The sequence below is a fragment of the Pleurodeles waltl genome, chromosome 1_1, assembly GCF_031143425.1.
Source record: "Pleurodeles waltl isolate 20211129_DDA chromosome 1_1, aPleWal1.hap1.20221129, whole genome shotgun sequence".
Lineage (NCBI taxonomy): Eukaryota > Metazoa > Chordata > Amphibia > Caudata > Salamandridae > Pleurodeles > Pleurodeles waltl.
In genome coordinates this window covers 946547270-946566372 of record NC_090436.1, presented here as the reverse complement: position 1 = coordinate 946566372, position 19103 = coordinate 946547270, and the positions used below count along the sequence as shown (strand labels likewise).

Genomic DNA, 19103 nt, shown 5'->3' with positions numbered 1-19103 from the left:
TTACGTAATTTCCTTTTTTTTTTTTTAAGTAGCTTTGGGGGTCATTCTGACCCTGGCGGTCTCTGACCGCCAGGGCGCAGAATGTCTGGGTCCGGCGGTTTCCCACCAGATTTCCCCCGGCTGGGCGAATCCTCCATGGCGGAGCTGCAAGCAGTTCCGCCATGGGGATTCTGACCCCCTTCCCGCCAGCCTGTTTCTGGCGGTTTTCACCGCCAGGAACAGGCTGGAGGGAACGGGTGTCCTGGGGCCCCTGGGGGCCCCTGCACTGCCCATGCCACTGGCACGGGCAGTGCAGGGGCCCCCTAACAGGGCCCCAGCCTGCTTTTTACTGTCTGCCTAGCAGACAGTGAAAAGTGCGACAGGTGCAACTGCACCCGTCGCACACCTGCAACACCGCCAGCTCCATTCGGAGCCGGCTTCAGTGTTGCAGGCCCCTTTCCCGCTGGGCCGGCGGGAAAATCTGAATGGCCCCAGCAGTCTTTTGGCCGTGGGGCGGCCAAATGGCGGTTCCCTTCAGGCGGGCGGCAACCGCTGCCCGCCGGGGTCAGAATGACCCCCTTTGGGTTGGTGAGTGCGCCACAGAGTTTTTGATATTGATTAAAGATCGTTCTCGGTAAGTGGCTTTAGTGAGAACTTACTGCATGTATAATAAAACATCCCTTAAGTAAATTACAGGGATTGTGATGTTTATAGAATCCGTCCCAAGATGGCGCCCATAGAAAGTGAAAGTGTTCTCAGATGTGCCTTAATTACTTAGTGCGTCTGAGGTTAAAAGTAACCGTGTTCGCCGCCCGCGTCGCAGCATTTTTCAAAACCATCGGGCCCATAGAAGGCGGCTCGCTCGCATGCAGGAATCCGGAACACGAGCAGAATGCAAACGCAGACCCATTTGCTGCATATGGCGTAGCTGACCTGTAAGTAGTTTCTTGCTGCTCTTGAGCCACCTATATACTACCGCGGCTGTTATTGCCATTTTGGAATGGTCACTATGTTGGTTATATTTTTAGAGGTGTTCGTTAAAGAATATCGAACCTGATAACTTGGAGAGTTTAAGGTACATTTGGGAAACCCTTTTCAGGTAACGGTCGGGCTAAGAGAATATGCAGGCACTATAAACACAAGGGGAGAAGAATTAGGATGTTACACTGATTAATCCTCAGAGCATGAGTTTCATTCAGTCGTTAATTAGGTTGGTGCTATTATTTCATTTTTTTTTTAGCTTTATTTCGGCAGCAACTACCATAAAAGCAATACAAATACAAACATAAAACCATAATTCACAATAACATATAAAAATGGGATACTAGAATCCTTAGAATAAAAGCATTTCATGTTACCAAAGCCCAGAGTGTGCAGATCAAACACAAAATTACTCTATTTGAGGATGCATGTGGCTTAATTTTCCTTAAAATTCATGAGCCTATAACATTAAATGGTTAGCCATGCTTGTGTTTTAAATCAAACAACAACACAATAGGTCTTGATAAATAAAGTTAGATTCCCAAAACGTAAAAAAATGTCTTCCCCAATTGATAGGAATTCTGGTATAATAAAAATATATATTCACATTTTTTTTTTAAATGACAATATAAAATCAGTTAAAACACAGTCTCTGCCCTTAAATAAATATTGTATCAGTGTAAAAAAACTAGCTCTAATGCGCCAAATAGCTGCTATACACTTTGCCACAGCACACACCACCGGCCCATGAGTACTAGTACTACAAATCCTGAGAGCCAGATGGCAATCCCTAATGCCCATGGTGTTACAAATGGGTCTTATCCAATGAGCCCTTTGATTTTTATATTCAGGGCAATGGAATAAAAGATGGCTGATTGTTTCCCTAGTATTACACCCCAACGGGCAAAGGCCTAGCGGGCTGGGAGTTTGCTTCCATCCAGATTTGAGATCGCGCACTGGTAAAGATCCCAATCTAAATCTTAAATAAAGTGCACGTGCCAAAGGATGTAAAATAATGTCAAAAAAGTGCTCAAACTCGTAATGACACTTAAAAGATAAAAAATTGTCCGTTATACTACCTTACGGAACAGCTGCTAGGATTGATGTTTGTACACTCACCCAATACACATCCTTCAAGATCTGTGAAGCATTCTTGGGAAGATGCAAAGGGTTCGCCCAATAGGGGCCCAGTTCAAGTTTAAAAAACCCTCTTTTTACATACTGACACCATGGGATTTTATCCACCTGAGAATATCTTATGAGGGCTCCTAGCCATGTCCTATAAGAGTCTAACACTGCTGAGGACCAAATCTGAATCCAGTATTGCAGCGGTCTCAGTGCAGCAATATCAGCAATAGAGTACAAATTTAAATCCAACCAGATAGGCAAGGTAGGGGAACTCAGTGGAACCTTTAGCAGGGCCTTGATGAAAGAATTCTCTGCGATTTCCATATCGTGGAGTTTGCCATGACCCAACAACTCAGCGCTGTACAAGGCACCCGCTCTGGCCTGCACTTTGTAAATATCCACTGCCGGTGTAATGGGAAAGGCGAGCGTTCTGGCAGCGAATCTCAAAATGCCCCCTGTCTTTTGTTTAAGGGACATAATACACTTTGTCAGATGTGATGTCAATTTATGGGAATTTTCTAATCTAATTCCCAGATAATCGAAGTCGCTAACACGTTCAAGAGCCACACCATCCAACACTATGGCCTTCATTACAACGCTGGCAGTCGGTGTTAAAGCGGCGGGTAAGACCGCCAACAGGCCGGCGGTAATTTTTTTTTAATCACAACCATGTTGGAAACCGCTAACATAGACAGCCACTTTAACACTCCGACCGCCACGACGGTACAAACAAACAGCGCGGCGGTCACCGCCAACAGACAGGCGGAAGACAATGTACTGCCCACACTATTATGAGAGGCCAATCCGACACCTTTTCCGGGGCAGAACCAATGCGACCAAAAACACGGCGGAAACAGGATTTGGAAGGGAAAACACTCACCTCTCCACACCCCATGAGCAACCAGGACGCCATGGAGCCAGAACTCCAAATACTCCCTGCAATGGTATTCCTGCTCCTCTATCAGGAGCAACAAAGACAGCGGCGATGACCATGGTGAGTACTGCACCTACAACACAGGGGAGGGGAGGGGAGAGGGAAAAGAGAGTGACACACACAACAACACGCAACACCCCCACCCTCACCCACAACAATATAGACGCAAATACATGGTTCAACATTACATTTACACCCCCAACCCCCTTTCAAGAATGCAAGGACAAAAGGAAATGAGTTGGACAATTGTAATCATGAAAAAACCAGTAGTCAAAACTCGAAATACAGTATATACAATTATGTACACAAACTACACAAGTCCGGATAGTGCAACAATAATTGTCCGTGGACCACTGGGCCCAAAATGCATGGGCGAGGCCCACACTTGATACCAGACTTCAAACGGAGAGAACACTGCAGGGGCATCGGATCGAAATGAAACAGGCACCTCAGGGGGAAGGGAAGGGGGGGCATCTCAGCCGGATGAGTGCACAACGCCACTGCTGCACGAGGGGGCTCCATGCCCACTGCTGTATCCTGGGGAGTGCAAAGCCACAGTTTCTCAAGTCTCTCCAGTGGGTGGTTTGCCCACTGCTGTATCCTGGGGAGTGCAAAGCCACAGTCTCTCAAGTGTCTCCAGTGGGTGGTTTGCCCACTGCTGTATCCTGGGGAGTGCAAAGCCACAGTCTCTCAAGTGTCTCCAGTGGGTGGTTTGCCCACTGCTTCATCCTGAGGAGTGCAAAGCCACAGTCTCTCAATTGAATAACAGTCTCCACTGGTTCTGGAGGAGGCTTTGTGCCCAGAGTGCTTCATCCTACCTAGGACTGAAGTAGTGGATGTGATACTCCACTGGTTCTGGAGGGGGCTTTGTGCCCAGAGTGCTTCCTCCTGCCAAGGACAGAGGTAGTGGATGTGATACTCCACTGGTTCTGGAGGGGGCTTTGCGCCAGAGTGCTTCATCCTGCCAAGGACAGAGGTAGTGGATGCCTTTCTCCACTGGTTCTGGAGCGGGCTTTGTGCCCAGAGTGCTTCAACCTGCCAAGGACTGAGGTAGTTGATGCCTTTCTACAGTGGTTCTGGAGGGGGCTTTGTGCCCAGAGTGCTTCATCCTGCCAAGGACAGAGGTAGTGGATGTGATGCTCCACTGGTTCTGGAGGGGGCTTTGTGCCCAGAGTGCTTCATCCTGCCAAGGACAGAGGTAGTGGATGCCTTTCTCCACTGAAGGTGTTGCTTCATGGAAGCTGCCCAGGCTCCTGGAACTGACCACCAGGCTCGGTCGACTGACCACTGGGGATAGCACCATGTTTGCGGTGGTGCCACTGGCTCAGGACGTCGCGGGCCGCTGGCGGTGCTTGCGGCGGGGTCAGTAGCGGCGGTGCTTGCGGCAGCCTCTGTGGCATCGGTGCTGGCGGGGGACTTAGTGGCAGCGCCGCTTGCGGCGGCCTCTTTTTGCATCGTGCTGGTGGCGGACTCTGTGGCAGCGGCGCTTGCGGCAGCCTCTGTGGCATTGGTACTGGCGGCGTGCTCTGTGGTGGCGGTGCTGGTGGCGAGCTCTGTGGCAGCTGTGCTGGTGGCAGTGCTGGTGGAGGGCTCTGTGGTGGCGGTGCTGGTGGCGGGCTCAGTGGCGGCGATGCTGGTGGCGGGCTCAGTGACTGCGGTGCTTGTGGCGGGCTCAAGGAGTGCGGTGCTGGTGGTGGTGCATGTGACAGTGAAGGTGGCGGTCTTCTCCGCCGTACCGGTTGGCGTCGACGTGGACAGAAGGTGTGACACTGGTCCCATAGTTGGTGCCACCATGCCCTCTCCTGACCTGCTCTTGATTTTTTGGCCCTTGCCCACCTTGGATGGTGGCACAGCTGTCTTGCCACTATCCCCTTTTTTTTTCCCTGAGCCCTTGCTGGCAGGTGTTTTCACTTTCCCCCGCCAAGATGTGGGCAACTTTTTTACTTTCACAGGTGGCGGAATGTCCTTTCCCTCGCTCCATGGCACACTGGCTGCCCTGATGCTTGGCGCACTCCAAAAGCCCGCTGTTGCTGGGACCACTGTGCCCGATGATGTGGTGGCTGAGGTGCTGGGTTGGGACCTGGAAAGCCTGGCCCTAGGGGATGGACGGGGGGGAGGTGTAGGGAAAAGGTCAATGTTAGTCAGGAAAAACTTTTTACACACACTGGGACGGGTAGATGGAGTGGGTTTGGGAGTGGAGGAAGAGGTAGTGGTTGTAGGAGGTGTACGATTGCTGAATTTGGGTGAAGGTGCATGGGCTGGAGGCTGTTGTGAGGTGGATGGCTGTTGGGTGGGTGTGTGCCTGCGTTTGTGTACTTTGGGAGGAGGGCTCACAGACACAATGGTAGAGGACACAGGGGATGTGTGAATGGTATTAGGGGTGGTGAGTGCACGTGAGCGGTGTGTGGTGGTGGGTGTGATGGTGATGGAGGTAGTGGCTGAAGATGTGGTGCATGCAGGTGTGAGTGGAGACGAGACAAGGAGAGAGGAGGACGACGTGGAGGAGGGGGACACAGTGGAGGCAGTGGATGTTGGTATGTCTGTATGGGAATGATGCTTGTGTGAGTGCCTGTGGGATGTGTGGTGCTTATGTTTGCCATAGCCACCCTTGTGTGATGAGGTGTGTGCATGCGGGTCTGATGGTATGCTTGGGATAGGCTGAGGTACAGGGGATTGAGTCTGGGTGGAGGAAGTTGGAGAGGGGAGGCTGGACACAGGGACAATGGCTGCCATCAGTGCTGAGGCGAGAGCCTGAAATGCTCTCTGTTGGGCTGCCTGGCCACAATTAATGCCCTCCAGGTATGCATTTGTTTGTTGCAAATGCCTCTCGACACCCTGGATGGCATTCACAATGGTAGATTGCCCAAGAGTGAGGGATCTCAGGAGGTCAATAGACTCCTCACTGAGGGCAGCAGGCTGACTGGGGCAGGGCCTGAGGTGCCTGGGGCGAAGGAGATGCCCACCTTCCTGGGTGAGCGGCCATGGGACACACGCTGAGGGGCTGCTGGGAGGGCGGTGCTTGTAGGTGGGGTGACGGCTGTACCTGTTGATGCGGGGGGCACAGAGGGGCCCACCACCGCAAGGGAGCTCCCATCAGAGGAGGAGTCGCTGTTGGTGATGTCACCTTCTGTCCCCTCCGTGGAGCTCCCCTCGCCCTCCGTCCCACTGGTGGCTTCAGACTCCGTTGTCTCGCCCTCCAGGGCCAAGTGGGATGCAGCTCCCTCCTACTCCGGTGCCACTGCTCCTCCGCCTGATGATGCTATTGCACACTAGAACAGGGAGACCACAAAAAGGGTGGGGGAAAGGCAGAAGAAATACATGTTCAGTACATGTTCAGTACATGCAATACCACTACAGTTGGCGGACACTACAGACACAGCAGCCCTCTGCACTACGCCTTTCACTTAGAGTTCCTAGATTAATCACATGCCCATGGGGTACAAGGCCTATGCCCGATTGCTGCACACATGGAAGTCACAGGAGCCTGACTAGGTGTAGATGGCTCTTACCACTGGTGGGGTTGGGGTGCCACATAGCCTGCCTCACAAAGGGTCCTTGTCTACAAAGCTCGCCCTGGCCTAGGGTAACACACTGCCCACCTCCCCCACCCAGACACCTCATAATGCGCGCGGAGTCAGATGGATGTGACGGTACTCACCCCCTTGTGGCTGCTGTGATGCCCTCAAGCACCCATCCAACTCCGGATAAGCCACCGCCAGGATCCAGAACATCAGGCGGGTCATGGTGCGACGGGCAACCCTTCCACGTTGGGAGTCCATCACCAGCTGGGCCTCCGCCATCTTTTTGCTCCAGCGGCGAATGTCCTCCCATCTTTTACGGCAGTGAGTGCTCCGTCTGTGGTGGACACCCAGGGTCCGGACATCCTTGGCGATGGCACGCCAAATATCCTTCTTCTGGTGGGCGCTGACCTAGAGGAATAGTACAGGGGAAAAGGATAATCTTTACCCGCCCAGACCGTCATACTCATTGGCCCACGTTCCCACCCTTGCCCTGACACACAGACACTCACCATCTGCACATGCAGGCCTCAGTCCCCCCCATGTATCTTCCATCCACACCACTCCAAACAGCCATTGCCCATGCAGCATGCTTACAGTGTACTCACCTGTAGAGTAGCGATTACCGGGGGCGGACCCCGTCCACTAACTTCTCCAACTCCTCCGAATTGAAGGTAGGGGCCCTTTCCCCGGACACATGAGCCATCCTCACTTCCAGACTGAGGTCACAGCAGCACTTGCAGTGTAGGTCCTCTCCTGTCGAAGGTCAGGTATCAAGTGAGTGAACAGACAAAAAATGGCGGTCACGTCCGCAGCGGTGCGTACAGTCACCACCGGCATACATCGTCATTGGCTCCTGGGACCCATAGGGTCCAATGTTAACCAATGCAGGATTGCGTTGGGGTCTTCGATCGCATACCGGGCCAGCGCAGTTCGCTCATATCCCCTTGTCCCACCTTACAGGTCAGGCAGCCGCCATTTCAGGGGGCCACATGGCATTAATATTAACTGTGTCACACCTATCTAGGCCTTGCATACACACAGTAACAGGCACATTGCGGATTTACAAATGTTTGCTAATGACATTTAGTAATACCTCAGTGTTGGCTGACTCTCTGCTCGCTGTTTTCCTCCAAAGAGCACGTCCGCTGGGGCAGGTTGTGAGATGGCGGCATCCTCCGGTGTACAGACCGCTGGTGGATCTGTCGACAATGGAAGAGAGACACATAATAGTCACCTACAGACTTGATCGTGCAACAATCCATAAACTGTGTGCCCAGTTGGAGCCAGACCTAATGTCAGCAATCCGCCATCCCACAGGAATCCCCTCTCTAGTGCAGGTCCTGTCAGTACTCCATTTCCTGGCAAGAGGGTCTTTTCAAACAACAGTGGCCATTGCATCAGGGATGTCCCAGCCTATGTTTTAAAACGTGTTATCCAGAGTGTTGTCGGCCCTGCTGAAACACATGCGCAGCTACATTGTTTTCCCTCAGGTGGAGGATTTGCCTACAGTGAAAGGTGACTTCGATGCTCTGGGACATATCCCCAACATCATAGGTGCCATTGATGGGACACATGTCGCCTTGGTACCCCCGCAGGAGCGAACAGGTGTGCAGAAACTGGAAGAGCTACCATTCAATGAATGTGCAGATGGTGTGTTTGGCCGACCAGTACATCTCCCATGTGAATGCCAAGTTTCCTGGCTCAGTGCATGACGCTTACATTCTGAGGAATAGCAGCATCCCTTATGTGATGGGGCAACTCCAGAGGCATCGTGTGTGGCTAATAGGTGAGGACAAGGACCCTATACCCTGTGAATAGTTGTCTGGGGTTGTCCTTAAGAGTTAGTGTGTGTCTAACAGTTGTCCCTTGACATTTGCAGGTGAATGTGCAGATGGTGTGTTTGGCCGACCAGTACATCTCCCATGTGAATGCCAAGTTTCCTGGCTCAGTGCATGACGCTTACATTCTGAGGAATAGCAGCATCCCTTATGTGATGGGGCAACTCCAGAGGCATCGTGTGTGGCTAATAGGTGAGGACAAGGGCCCTATACCCTGTGAATAGTTGTCTGGGTCTGGGGTTGTCCCTAAGAATTAGTGTGTGTCTAACAGTTGTCCCTTGACATTTTCAGGTGACTCTGGGTACCACAACCTGTCATGGCTACTGACCCCAGTGAGAAATCCCAGGACAAGGGCAGAGCAACGTTACAATGAGGCACATGGGCGAACTAGGAGAGTGATCAAAAGGACCTTCGGACTCCTAAAGGCCAGGTTCCGGTGCCTCCATATGACAGGTGGTTCTCTCTACTACTTACCAAAGAAGGTGTGCCAGATCATCATGACCTGCTGTATGCTGCACAACCTAGCTTTTCGACGACAGGTGCCTTTTCTGCAGGAGGATGGTCCAGATGGAGGTCTTGTGACAGCTGTGGAGCCTGTGGACAGTGAAGAAGAGGAGGCAGAAGAAGAGGATATTGACAACAGAAACAACGTTATCCAGCAATACTTCCAGTGAGACACAGGTAAGAAGATGTCACTGCCTCACACCTCTCATACAATTGTTAGACCCATCATATGTCTGTTACTTTCACCCAGTGTATGGACCTTGACTTGTCACTTTGCCTTTCCATTTCACAGATGTGGGTCCCACTGTGTGACCTCTGCTATATTACCTCATGGACTAGAGCTGTTTACATGGGTATGTTGACAATGCAATCGACATAGCTATATTCCATAGTTATTTCAAATACACATTTGTGAAAGCACAGACTGACTCCAGCTTGTTTTGTGATTCAAGGGTGTTTATTTCAGTGCAAAATAGTGGATGGGGTTGTAAAATGGGCAGGGGTGATGGTGGAGGATTGTCCATGGCAGAGTCCAGTCTATTTGTTTCACAGGTGCATTGTACAAAGGGGCATTGGAAGTGGAGCTAGGGCAGTTGATGGATGGACAGGGTGACGAAGTGGGACAGAAGGATGACATTCAGGGGGGTCTCATTTCCTGGAGGGGGTCTCAGCATTGTTCTCTGTCTTTTGTCCTGAATCTCAGGGACAGTTTGCGGGGTGGTTCTCCATCTGCAGGGGGTGGGGTGCTGGTGTTGTGGTCCAGTGGCGGTGCCTCCTGTCCACTAGCACTGGCGGAGGTGGTGGGCTGTTCATCATCCTGGCTAGTGTCAGGGGCCCTTTGTTGTGCCACAGTGTCCTTCCTGGTGTTCACAAGGTCCTTCAGCACCCCTACAATGGTGACCAGGGTGGTGTTGATGGACTTATGTTCCTCCCTAATCCCCAGATACTGTTCCTCCTGTAGCCACTGGGTCTCCTGAAACTTGGCCAGTACCATTGCCATCGTCTCCTGGGAATGATGGTACGCTCCCATGATGTTTGAGAGTGCCTCGTGGAGAGTGGGTTCCCTGGGCCTGTCCTCCCCCTGTCGCACAGCAGTCCTCCCAGTTCCCCTGTTTTCCTTTTCCCCTGTCCCCTGAACTGTGTGCCCATTTCTTGGGTTGGTGGGTTTGCCTGGGTTCCCTGTAGTGGTGGACACACTGCTGCTTGACGTGTCCTGGGGACAGAGGGATGGGCCCGCTGGGTGGGTGCTGTGCTGGTGTTTCCTGAGGGGGGAGGCTCTGTGGTGGCTTGTGCCAGTGTCAGGGGAACCAACTGTCCCGAGGTCCCCGACGGGCTGGTCATCTTGATCCAGTTGGACAGAGCTGCTGTCATCACTGTGGGCCTCTTCTGTCGGGGAAGTGGGCATTTCTGGAACCTCCTGTCCCGTGACGTTGGGTAGGGGTCCTGCAGGAGTGTAAAGGCATGATTATTGCATCTGTGTGTGCCATCGTGTGCAATGGGTGGGTGACCCTGTACTCCACTGCTTGCATTCTTGTGTAGGACCTTGTGTGATAATTGGTTTGGGGATCTGTATGAGTATCTGTAGTGGACATGCTTTGGTGATGGGTGTCCATGCTTTGGTGTTGCATGCAGGGCTTGGCGTTGGGATGTGTGGGTTGTGATAGTGGGACATTTGTGAGGTGTTGGAGTGATGGGGGTGAGGGTGGGGTATGTGATAGCATGCAGGTAGGGTGGGGGATGTAATAGTTAAGATTTGACTTACCAGAGTCCATTCCTCCTGCTACTCCTGTGAGGCCCTCAGGATGCAGTATAGCCAAGACCTGCTCCTCCCATGTTGTTAGTTGTGGGTGAGGAGGTGGGGGTCCGCCACCAGTCCTCTGAACTGCAATCTGGTGTCTTGAGACCACGGAACGCACCTTCCCCCGTAGGTCGTTCTACCTCTTCCTGATGTCATCCCGTGTTCTTGGATGCTGTCCCACTGCGTTGACCCTGTCTACGATTCTGCGCCATAGCTTTATCTTCCTAGCTATGGATGTGTGCTGCACCTGTGATCCGAATAGCTGTGGCTCCACCCAGACGATTTCCTCCACCATGACCCTGAGCTCCTCCTCAGAGAACCTGGGGTGTCTTTGCGGTGCCATGGTGTGGTGTGGGTGATGTGTGAGGTGGTGTGTGTTGTGATGTGTGAGGGGATGTGTTTGTGTGTGTTGTCTGAGGTGCGTGAATGTTGTTTGAGTGATGGTGTTGTGTGCCTGTGGATGCTAGTGTTGTTGATGGTGGTGTCTCTCTCTGGGCTTCATTCTCAATTTTTGTCATAGGGGTTTGTGGGTGATGTGGGTGTGTGTTTTATATTGTATTGAGTGTGTGGGAGTGGTGTGTGTATGTGTATCAGGTGTGTGTATTTCAAATTGTCCAATGTGGTTGTGTTTTGTAAATGTGTGTGTATTTTGAGCGCAGAGGTGTATACCGCGAATGGAATACCGCGGTTTAAAGACCGCCGCGCGGATTCGTGTGTCGTGATAGTGTGGGCGTATTTCTGTTGGCGTGACGGTGGAGGTTTTGTTATCGCCAGTTTATCACTGACCTTTGGTGTGGCGGACTTGTGTGAGTGTCTGGATTTTGGCGGATTCCGGGCTGTGGGTCGTAATAGCTGTAGTGGAATTCCAGCGCCGCAGCGGTGTGTTGGCGGTCTTCTGCACGCCGTTAAGTGGGATTTACCACCAATGTTGTAATGAGGGCCTATGTTTTTCTTTACTCTAAGTTTTGGGTCACCAAATACCATACATTTGGTTTTGGTGCTGTTTATTTGTAAGCCGTGATCCCTGCAAAACGCCGAAAATTTCTCCAAGAGCCTTGATAATCCAGAGGCAGTTTGAGATAAAAGCAGGGTATCATCGGTAAACAGCAAACATGTTGTCTTGATACCACCCAATTTCGGGTGTCATTTAAGCTATTGAATAAATATGGAATGCAGGTGTTTATGAAGAGCAGAAAAACAAATGGAGCCAGAACAGATCCCTGTTTAACACCCTTCTGAATGGGAAACTCATCAGATAATTCTCCATCCCTCCCCCACCTTATTCTAGCAAAGCTCTCTGAGTATAATTCCCGGATCAAATTTAGGAGGGAACCCGGACTCCAATTTTTGCCAAAATCTCTCATAACTTCGAACGAGGGACCAAATCAATGGCAGATCTGAGATCAACAAAGGCAACAAACAGTCTACCACCGTTCAGGTCCACCACCTTCCATTTGATTGTAAGAAAGCAGAAGACCTGGTCCACCGTGCCTGTCCCTCGCCTAAAACCTGCCTGCAAATGGCTTAAGGCCCCTCTTTCTTCCATCCAGGCTCTGAGCCTACCCAAAACCTGGAAGGAAAAACATTTCTGAATATTATCTAAGAGGCTGATTGGTCTGTAGTTTTCCAGAGCCGATTTGTCCCCCTTTTTATAGATAAAGACAATTATAGCACTCCTCCATGAATGAGGGAGCATGTTATTCTCCAAGATAGCATTTGAGACTTGACTAATATCAGGGCCCCATAATGACAAATCAGACTTGTACAGGTCAGATAGAATCCCGTCCAGCCCATAATGGCTGTCTCTGTTTCTTTTCTGGTGAACGGTGCAATAACACCTGCCCCATCGATCTCCTTCATATATGAAGCCTCTATGTCTACTGGGATAACAGGGTCCTGGCTATAGAGCTTAGTAAAGTAAGAGGTCCAAGTTTTGGGAGGGATGTGACAGTCAGGCCTAGAACTCAAGTGTTGTCCTTCTTGGGAGACCAGGGACCAGAATCGCTTTGTGTCCCGATCCTTGGCTGCTACCAACAAATCTTGCCATACATCCTCCACTCACTGTGCCTTGCTAGACTTAATTACGGCAGCGTAGTCACACCTTGCCATCCTTATAGCAGATTTATCCTGTTGTTTAACTGCTTCCAAAAGACCATGCTTTGCCCTCCGGCAGGCATTGTTAAACCATGGATTTAGTTTGGGCGCCCTGCGTTTCCCACTTCCCCGACATACCCTAATGAAAAGGGCCTTTAGGGAAGCAAAAAGCTCAACGTGATTTGCCATGATTTGATCAGCGGAATGAGGATTAGGTACAAGGGCAGCAGCATGCATAGAGACCAAGTTTAACATTTGAGCTACTAGAGCACCCTTGTTCATAAAAGCCTCCAATCTTAACACACGCTGATTACTGGCCACCTCCAAAAGGGTCTTAGATCTCTGGTCTTGCTTTTTTAACCCAGGAACGGAAACCCACCTATCCCACTCTATCAAAAGGGGAAAGTGGTCACTATAGCAGTGGTCTCCCACTTTAAGGTCTTTAATCTCATGCCAGATCCTAACATTGATAAGTAGATAGTCAATCAGACTACTATAGGACCCTCTGGAGAAAGTGGGACATGCTGGGATATCTGAGGGGAAACACCCATTTCCTGGCCGTAGGCAGTGTAGCAGCATTAACTCAGCGACCTGCAATGCCCTTGGGCTAGATTTGGGCTGGTTTCTCAGCGTGGAAAAAGATGGAATACCCCATATTGCATCCTCTTCCTGAGTTAACTCTGCAAAAAGGGAATTAGGCTCCAGAAAAGCATTGAAGTCGCCAGCTATGATAACAAAATGCAAGGGAAGTAAATCAACCACAAGTGTGTTCAACAAAGATATAGGGGGTTATTACAACTTTGGAGGAGGTGTTAATCCGTCCCAAATGTGACGGATATACCACCAGCAGTATTACGAGTTCCATAGGATATAATGGACTCGTAATACGGCTGGTGGTATATCCGTCACTTTACCGTCACTTTTGGGACGGATTAACACCTCCTCCAAAGTTATAATAACCCCCATAGTTTCTGAAGATTTACCTGAGGGACCTGGTCTGTTATAGAGATTGACACACAAAACCAGGGGACCCAATTTCGGTTTGATTGAAACTGCCAATATATCAGGTGAGTTCACATAGATTTCCTTTGCTTCCCCTACCTGGGAAATCTTTACCCACTTAATGAGGCCCCCTACTGCCCTACCCACAGGTGACGGGATAGCCTCTTTACAGAATGATATATACCCTTGTCTATGTACGTTAGTACTAGCCCATGTTTCCTGGAGAAGACAAGTACTGCACGTGTCAATAAGGGAACCCCAATCCCGATCACCAATCTTATTCCGCAAGCCCGCTATATTCCATGAAATTAAAGTGGGGGAAAAGGGCCTGAATCCAGGATGGGGATCATTCACAATCTTATGGCAGGGTTCTAAAAGCAATGTTGCTAGGTCGTCTGATGTCCGTAGACTCTTGTGAGAGACACCCCCACAATGGACCCCTGGGAACTGCCATCCAAGTTCTTACGTGAGTTTGCACCCTCATGCAATGAGCTAATATTCGGATGAACTATTACATCTTTTAGTCAATCAATGTCTGATAAGTCAGAACTAGATGTTTTATTTAAGGGTTTCAGCTGCTTGCCCCGAGTCTCGCCCTCCCTCCAGGGAGTGTCCACAAGAGGAACCGTTGAAATGGGACATGGTGTCTCGACAGAGCCTGTAATAGGGGTACCACTTCCCGAGGTGACAGATACTTCCTTGACTGTGGTCTACCAAACGGGACAGTTTGTTTGAAGAATGATATTCGATCCATTTCCTAGTGGGTTCCAGGCCTTCAGGGATAACAGGCCTTTGACAAAGTCAGGTTTATCTAATACTAACTCAACGGTGTCCAAATGGCCTGGCTTCCCTATATGGTGTTTGGCAAAAATAATGTCTGAATGGATGATAGAACCATATTTCCTGACATGCCTTATCCAGTGGGTGGCCTTGTTTCTTAGTGACAGGCTATCTTCGTACATATTTGCTGCTAATTTTGGAACATTGCACATATAGATTGAATGGTCTTTTTTATGGTTGATCCCTGAGGGTTGCCTAGCAGGAGTATTCTCTGGCACTCCTATGCAGGACCTAGGCTGCGAGAAATAGATGCTGCCACTAGATGCTCCATGGGCTTTTGTACTTCCCAGTGATGGTCCTATTCTGGTCAGTAGGTTATCAGACCCTATGCCAGATTCCTTACTTCAATCTTTGACAGTAGGTAGGTTTGGGTTGGATCTTTCCCCATGTGGGGTCTCCCCAGCCCCTTCTTAACCTCCGGACGAAGTAAGATGAGAGCCTCAGTCAACATCTGTTTTAGGTCCGTTACCTCTTGTTTTAAGTACATAATTAAGTTAACTACTTCTGCCTGAAAACTACCACCCATAGCCAGGCTACTGGGTATTTGAAAAATAGAATCCAGAAAACCCTTCTCTGTATTTTGATCAAAATCTCCTAATACAGAAAAGCGATTCCAACAGGTTATGTCATGAACTACTATGGTTCCATCAACAACACCCGGATCTACAGTTTTTGCGGGACTTTGTGTAAGACTTTGGCTTATGGCCCGTGAATCGACTGCATCGTCCGTCCCCGCTGTAGTTATCAAATTTAGGGCAGGATCCGTGCAGCTATCTGGATTTGCCCTTTAAGGTGCTCTAGACCTAAAAAAAGATGTGAGGGGGGCACTGGTTGACCCTTTTGTCACTCGACTCTCTTTCTCATTAAACATAGGCTCCACCTCTTCAATGAAGGTATCAATTTCATTGGTGGCACAGTTAGAAAATCTCTTTGAGTTTTTATGAGGTTTAGGGATTTTAGATCATGTAACTGCCGCCACAGGACTCCCTTGTGCTTTGCGCTTCACCATTCTATAGTTAGTATCAAGGAACCAAAGGATGTATCCAAAAGCAAGTAGAATGACAAACTAAAAACGTCTACCTTTAAATCAAGAGATGTGGCCCAGCCTGGCCTCTTCCGGTCCCTGACGGGCTCGGATGGGCCCACCCTTGGTCCGGGCTTTGCCTGGGCGTGGCCCGTGTTGCAGGACCGGCAAAATGCGTTATAAGCGCTTGAGGGCCTGGCTCCGCCCCCCTTGTGTGGCTGGTCTCCTGGCCTCCTGGGACAGGTAGTCCCCCTCCAAAATGCTTGTAACCCCCACTGCGGGACCGGCAAAATGCGCTATAAGCGCTTGAGGGTCTGGCTCCGCCCCCCTCGTACTTCTGGTCTCCTGGGACAGGTGGTCCCCCTCCAAAATCCTTGTAACCCTCATTGCAGGACCGGCGAAATGCACTATAAGCGCTTGAGAGCCTGGCTCCGACCCCCTCGTCCTGTTGGTCTCCTGACCTCCTGGGAAAGGTAGTCCCCCTCCAAAATGCTTGTGACTCACGTTGCGGGACCGGCGAAATGCGCTGCTGCTGGTCTCCTGGCCTCCTGGGACAGGTAGTCCCCCTCCAAAATGCTTGTCCTATTAAATAACCCACATTGGGGTGCCACAATAGTGATCCTTGTTTTTAAACAGCACTTTTTTCAGTTTTAGCATGTTTTTTGGTGGCAGAAAATATAAGAGGTCTATGATAGACAATTTTGAACAATAATTATTTGGGTATTCATGATCATTGTTTGTTTGTTTGTATTTATGTTTATTAGGCATTGTTGTCTCCATTTGTCCTGATGAGACCCAGAAGGGATGGGGCAGAAACTCATCGACAATTGGTTTAATGTGAGGTTGTAAGAAATACTGAGTAATCAAGGACTACATTACACATTATCTCAAAACATAGAAGGAAAACGTCTGCAGAGTGAGATATGTGTTTTACAGAATACAACCATCACTGATATGTGGATTTGTGTTTAACAGAGTTGCATAACCACATTGTGAACAAATACTTTGGAGAGCAATGATATCGTTATTTAGGATTTTGTTTACAAATTTATGTAACTTTTAGTTGGTTTGTGAATGAGATTGTTTGTTTTCAATGTTTTCTCGTCCTTCTTCTAAAACTATAATGAATAAATTTAGAAATTAAGTTTCACTACCAATGGGTGGATTTATAACCCAGTCCAGGATGAATTAATTTGTTATTTTTTCCTACTAGTTTACCACATGTATATTTTTGGATTTCTTACTACGCAGGTCTAGTAGGGTTAGGTGGGTAGACCTCTCTTTAGTATGATATGACTTAATTGGCTGTCAAGCAGTAAGCAATAAGATCTGTATGTAAAACCTGAAAGTAAGATTAAAAAAGTGTTTATTTTTTAGGACATAACGGAAAACTCAGGAAACCGTCCAAGGGGGGCTTTATGAATGTTTTAAAAATAGAATGCTATCCATAGATGTATTAACATTTTTCCATATTCCTTTCCTGCTTGTGCGATCATTTATCACATTTTGTTACTTCAGGCTTAAAGACAAAAGATGCCATCCCCAAATTTGTGTCTGATTTCATGGCTAAAAAATTTGATCTTGATGGACTGGTGACCCATACTTTACCATTTGCCAAAATAAATGATGGATTTGATCTCCTGATCTCTGGGAAGTGGTGAGTTTAATGAAATTAAGAGCAATATGCGTCAATGTTTTCATCTTTATGTGTTTTCACCTCTATCCTTTCTCTTCTGAATAGTTAATACATGTGGCTACGTAAACTCGATGGAGAAAGGGGCTTGTGGAGGGTAGAGAGCAAGCAAGAGAGAGAGTGACCTCACAAGAGAGATGGACAGAGACAAAGAGATATGTAGATGTGGATGTTACCAGTGAAGTGTCAGTGGAGTGGTTGGAGTACTGAAATACAAATGAGGCAAATCTCTGCACAGTTCCAACCTGTTGATATTTTTATGTTTTGCAAAGTCTATTACACACTTATGAATACTTCTTTACACCCAGATGAGTAATGCAGAAAGTACAGAACAGTACACAATTGGAGTTGCTCAACGCTGATATGGGTCAGTTTCCAGCTGACAGTGATAGGCAGAAAATGCTTAAAATGCTTTATTTTTTCCATGTACAAATCCGCATTTCCTTATTGATTTTTCAGCATATTTATTGCCCATGTGTCAATATTGGTATTTCTTATTTCATTACCAAATCATTTCATGTCACTATTGTGCCCCAATACATTTCAGAATTTCTACCTTCATCATGGAGCTGTAATTAACAAATAAACAAAGGAACTTGCCTTTTGTATGGAGGTTAAACATTTCTTTCAAGTGCCAGTCTGACACTGCAAGCTGTGTGAGATAGACATCACAGTGCATGGGGTTTCTTTTGCCTGTCCATAGGTCAAATCTAAGTACTATAGCCACACCCTGAGGTGGCTTTTTCCACCCTGCAGGCTAATATTGATGAATGGTTGCAGAGCCCCCCCTTCATCGTTGTCCCTCTCCAAGTCCTCAAGACGCTTTTAAGTCAAGGCACTAGAAGAAGTCAAAGAGGAACAGGAGTGCTTTGACATTACCCCATCCATCGGCTGACGAGACAAGAGAGAAGGAGCGTTTTTGTTCTCGTTCTAGGCCTCTGTCCCCAGAGCCTGCTTCTGGATTGGCTCCACACCTCCCTGAATTTTTGGGAGCCGGAGCAACCATTGCCCAACTGAGAGAGTTTTATGAGGTCATGGACCTCATCTTTGGCCAGTCTGACTCTGCTGGAGAGCCTTTGGGTCTCACAGGGTTGAAAGGGCCCCCCTTAGGTTCTGCACTGCTGGCATTGTCCCTCAGCTCCAGAGGCAACCCATGGATCCGTTCCTGGATCTGAACGCACGTTGGTTGTACCACCTCGACCTTACCTGATGGTTGTTCCGACATCGACACTCCTGACACCGTCCTTGCCCCCGGGTGGCATCGACCCCATTCTAATTGCCGACTCAGACACGGAGCTGGACTGGCATCACCCTACACCGATTTGAACTTTAACAGGGGCCTTGCCCTCTATGTCAGATCCTGTCCCCTAGTCTTATGGGTTGGGTGTTGGTGAGGAATGGGAGTGGGCGCTGGACCATTTAGAATACCAGCTACAGGATGCTTTGGACTGGCGTACATACCTGGGTGAAGCCAGTTGTCTCGATACTTCCCCTGACACTGGCATGCTTTCTCCCCCTACCGTGGCTACGAAGGATGGAGCGTCCTATTCCATGGTGGTGTGAAATCCACGAGCTGCCTTCAGTGGAACCTCTATTGCCGTTCAATGAAGATTTACCGATGTCCTTCTGGGTGCCTAGTCCAAACCCAGCAAAGCAGCTCCTGGGAACAGGACTATTGACCACCGTCTTCGCCTTGCTTCAACCGACCCAGCGTTCCTGATACAACACCCCACCCCTGAGAGCTTGCTTATCCAAGTGTCTACATCC

At 49.2% G+C, this 19103-nt stretch overlaps 1 protein-coding gene across 1 annotated transcript in view; it reads left to right on the top strand.

Moving 5' to 3' along the window:
- LOC138289659 (alcohol dehydrogenase 1-like) overlaps nucleotides 1–19103 on the top strand; it is a 455985-nt gene that overhangs the window by 292450 nt on the left and 144432 nt on the right. Inside the window, exon 8 of the mRNA XM_069230191.1 lies at nucleotides 17162–17300. Coding sequence (XP_069086292.1) covers nucleotides 17162–17300 — 139 coding nt within the window. The remainder of the gene's footprint in view (nucleotides 1–17161; nucleotides 17301–19103) is intronic.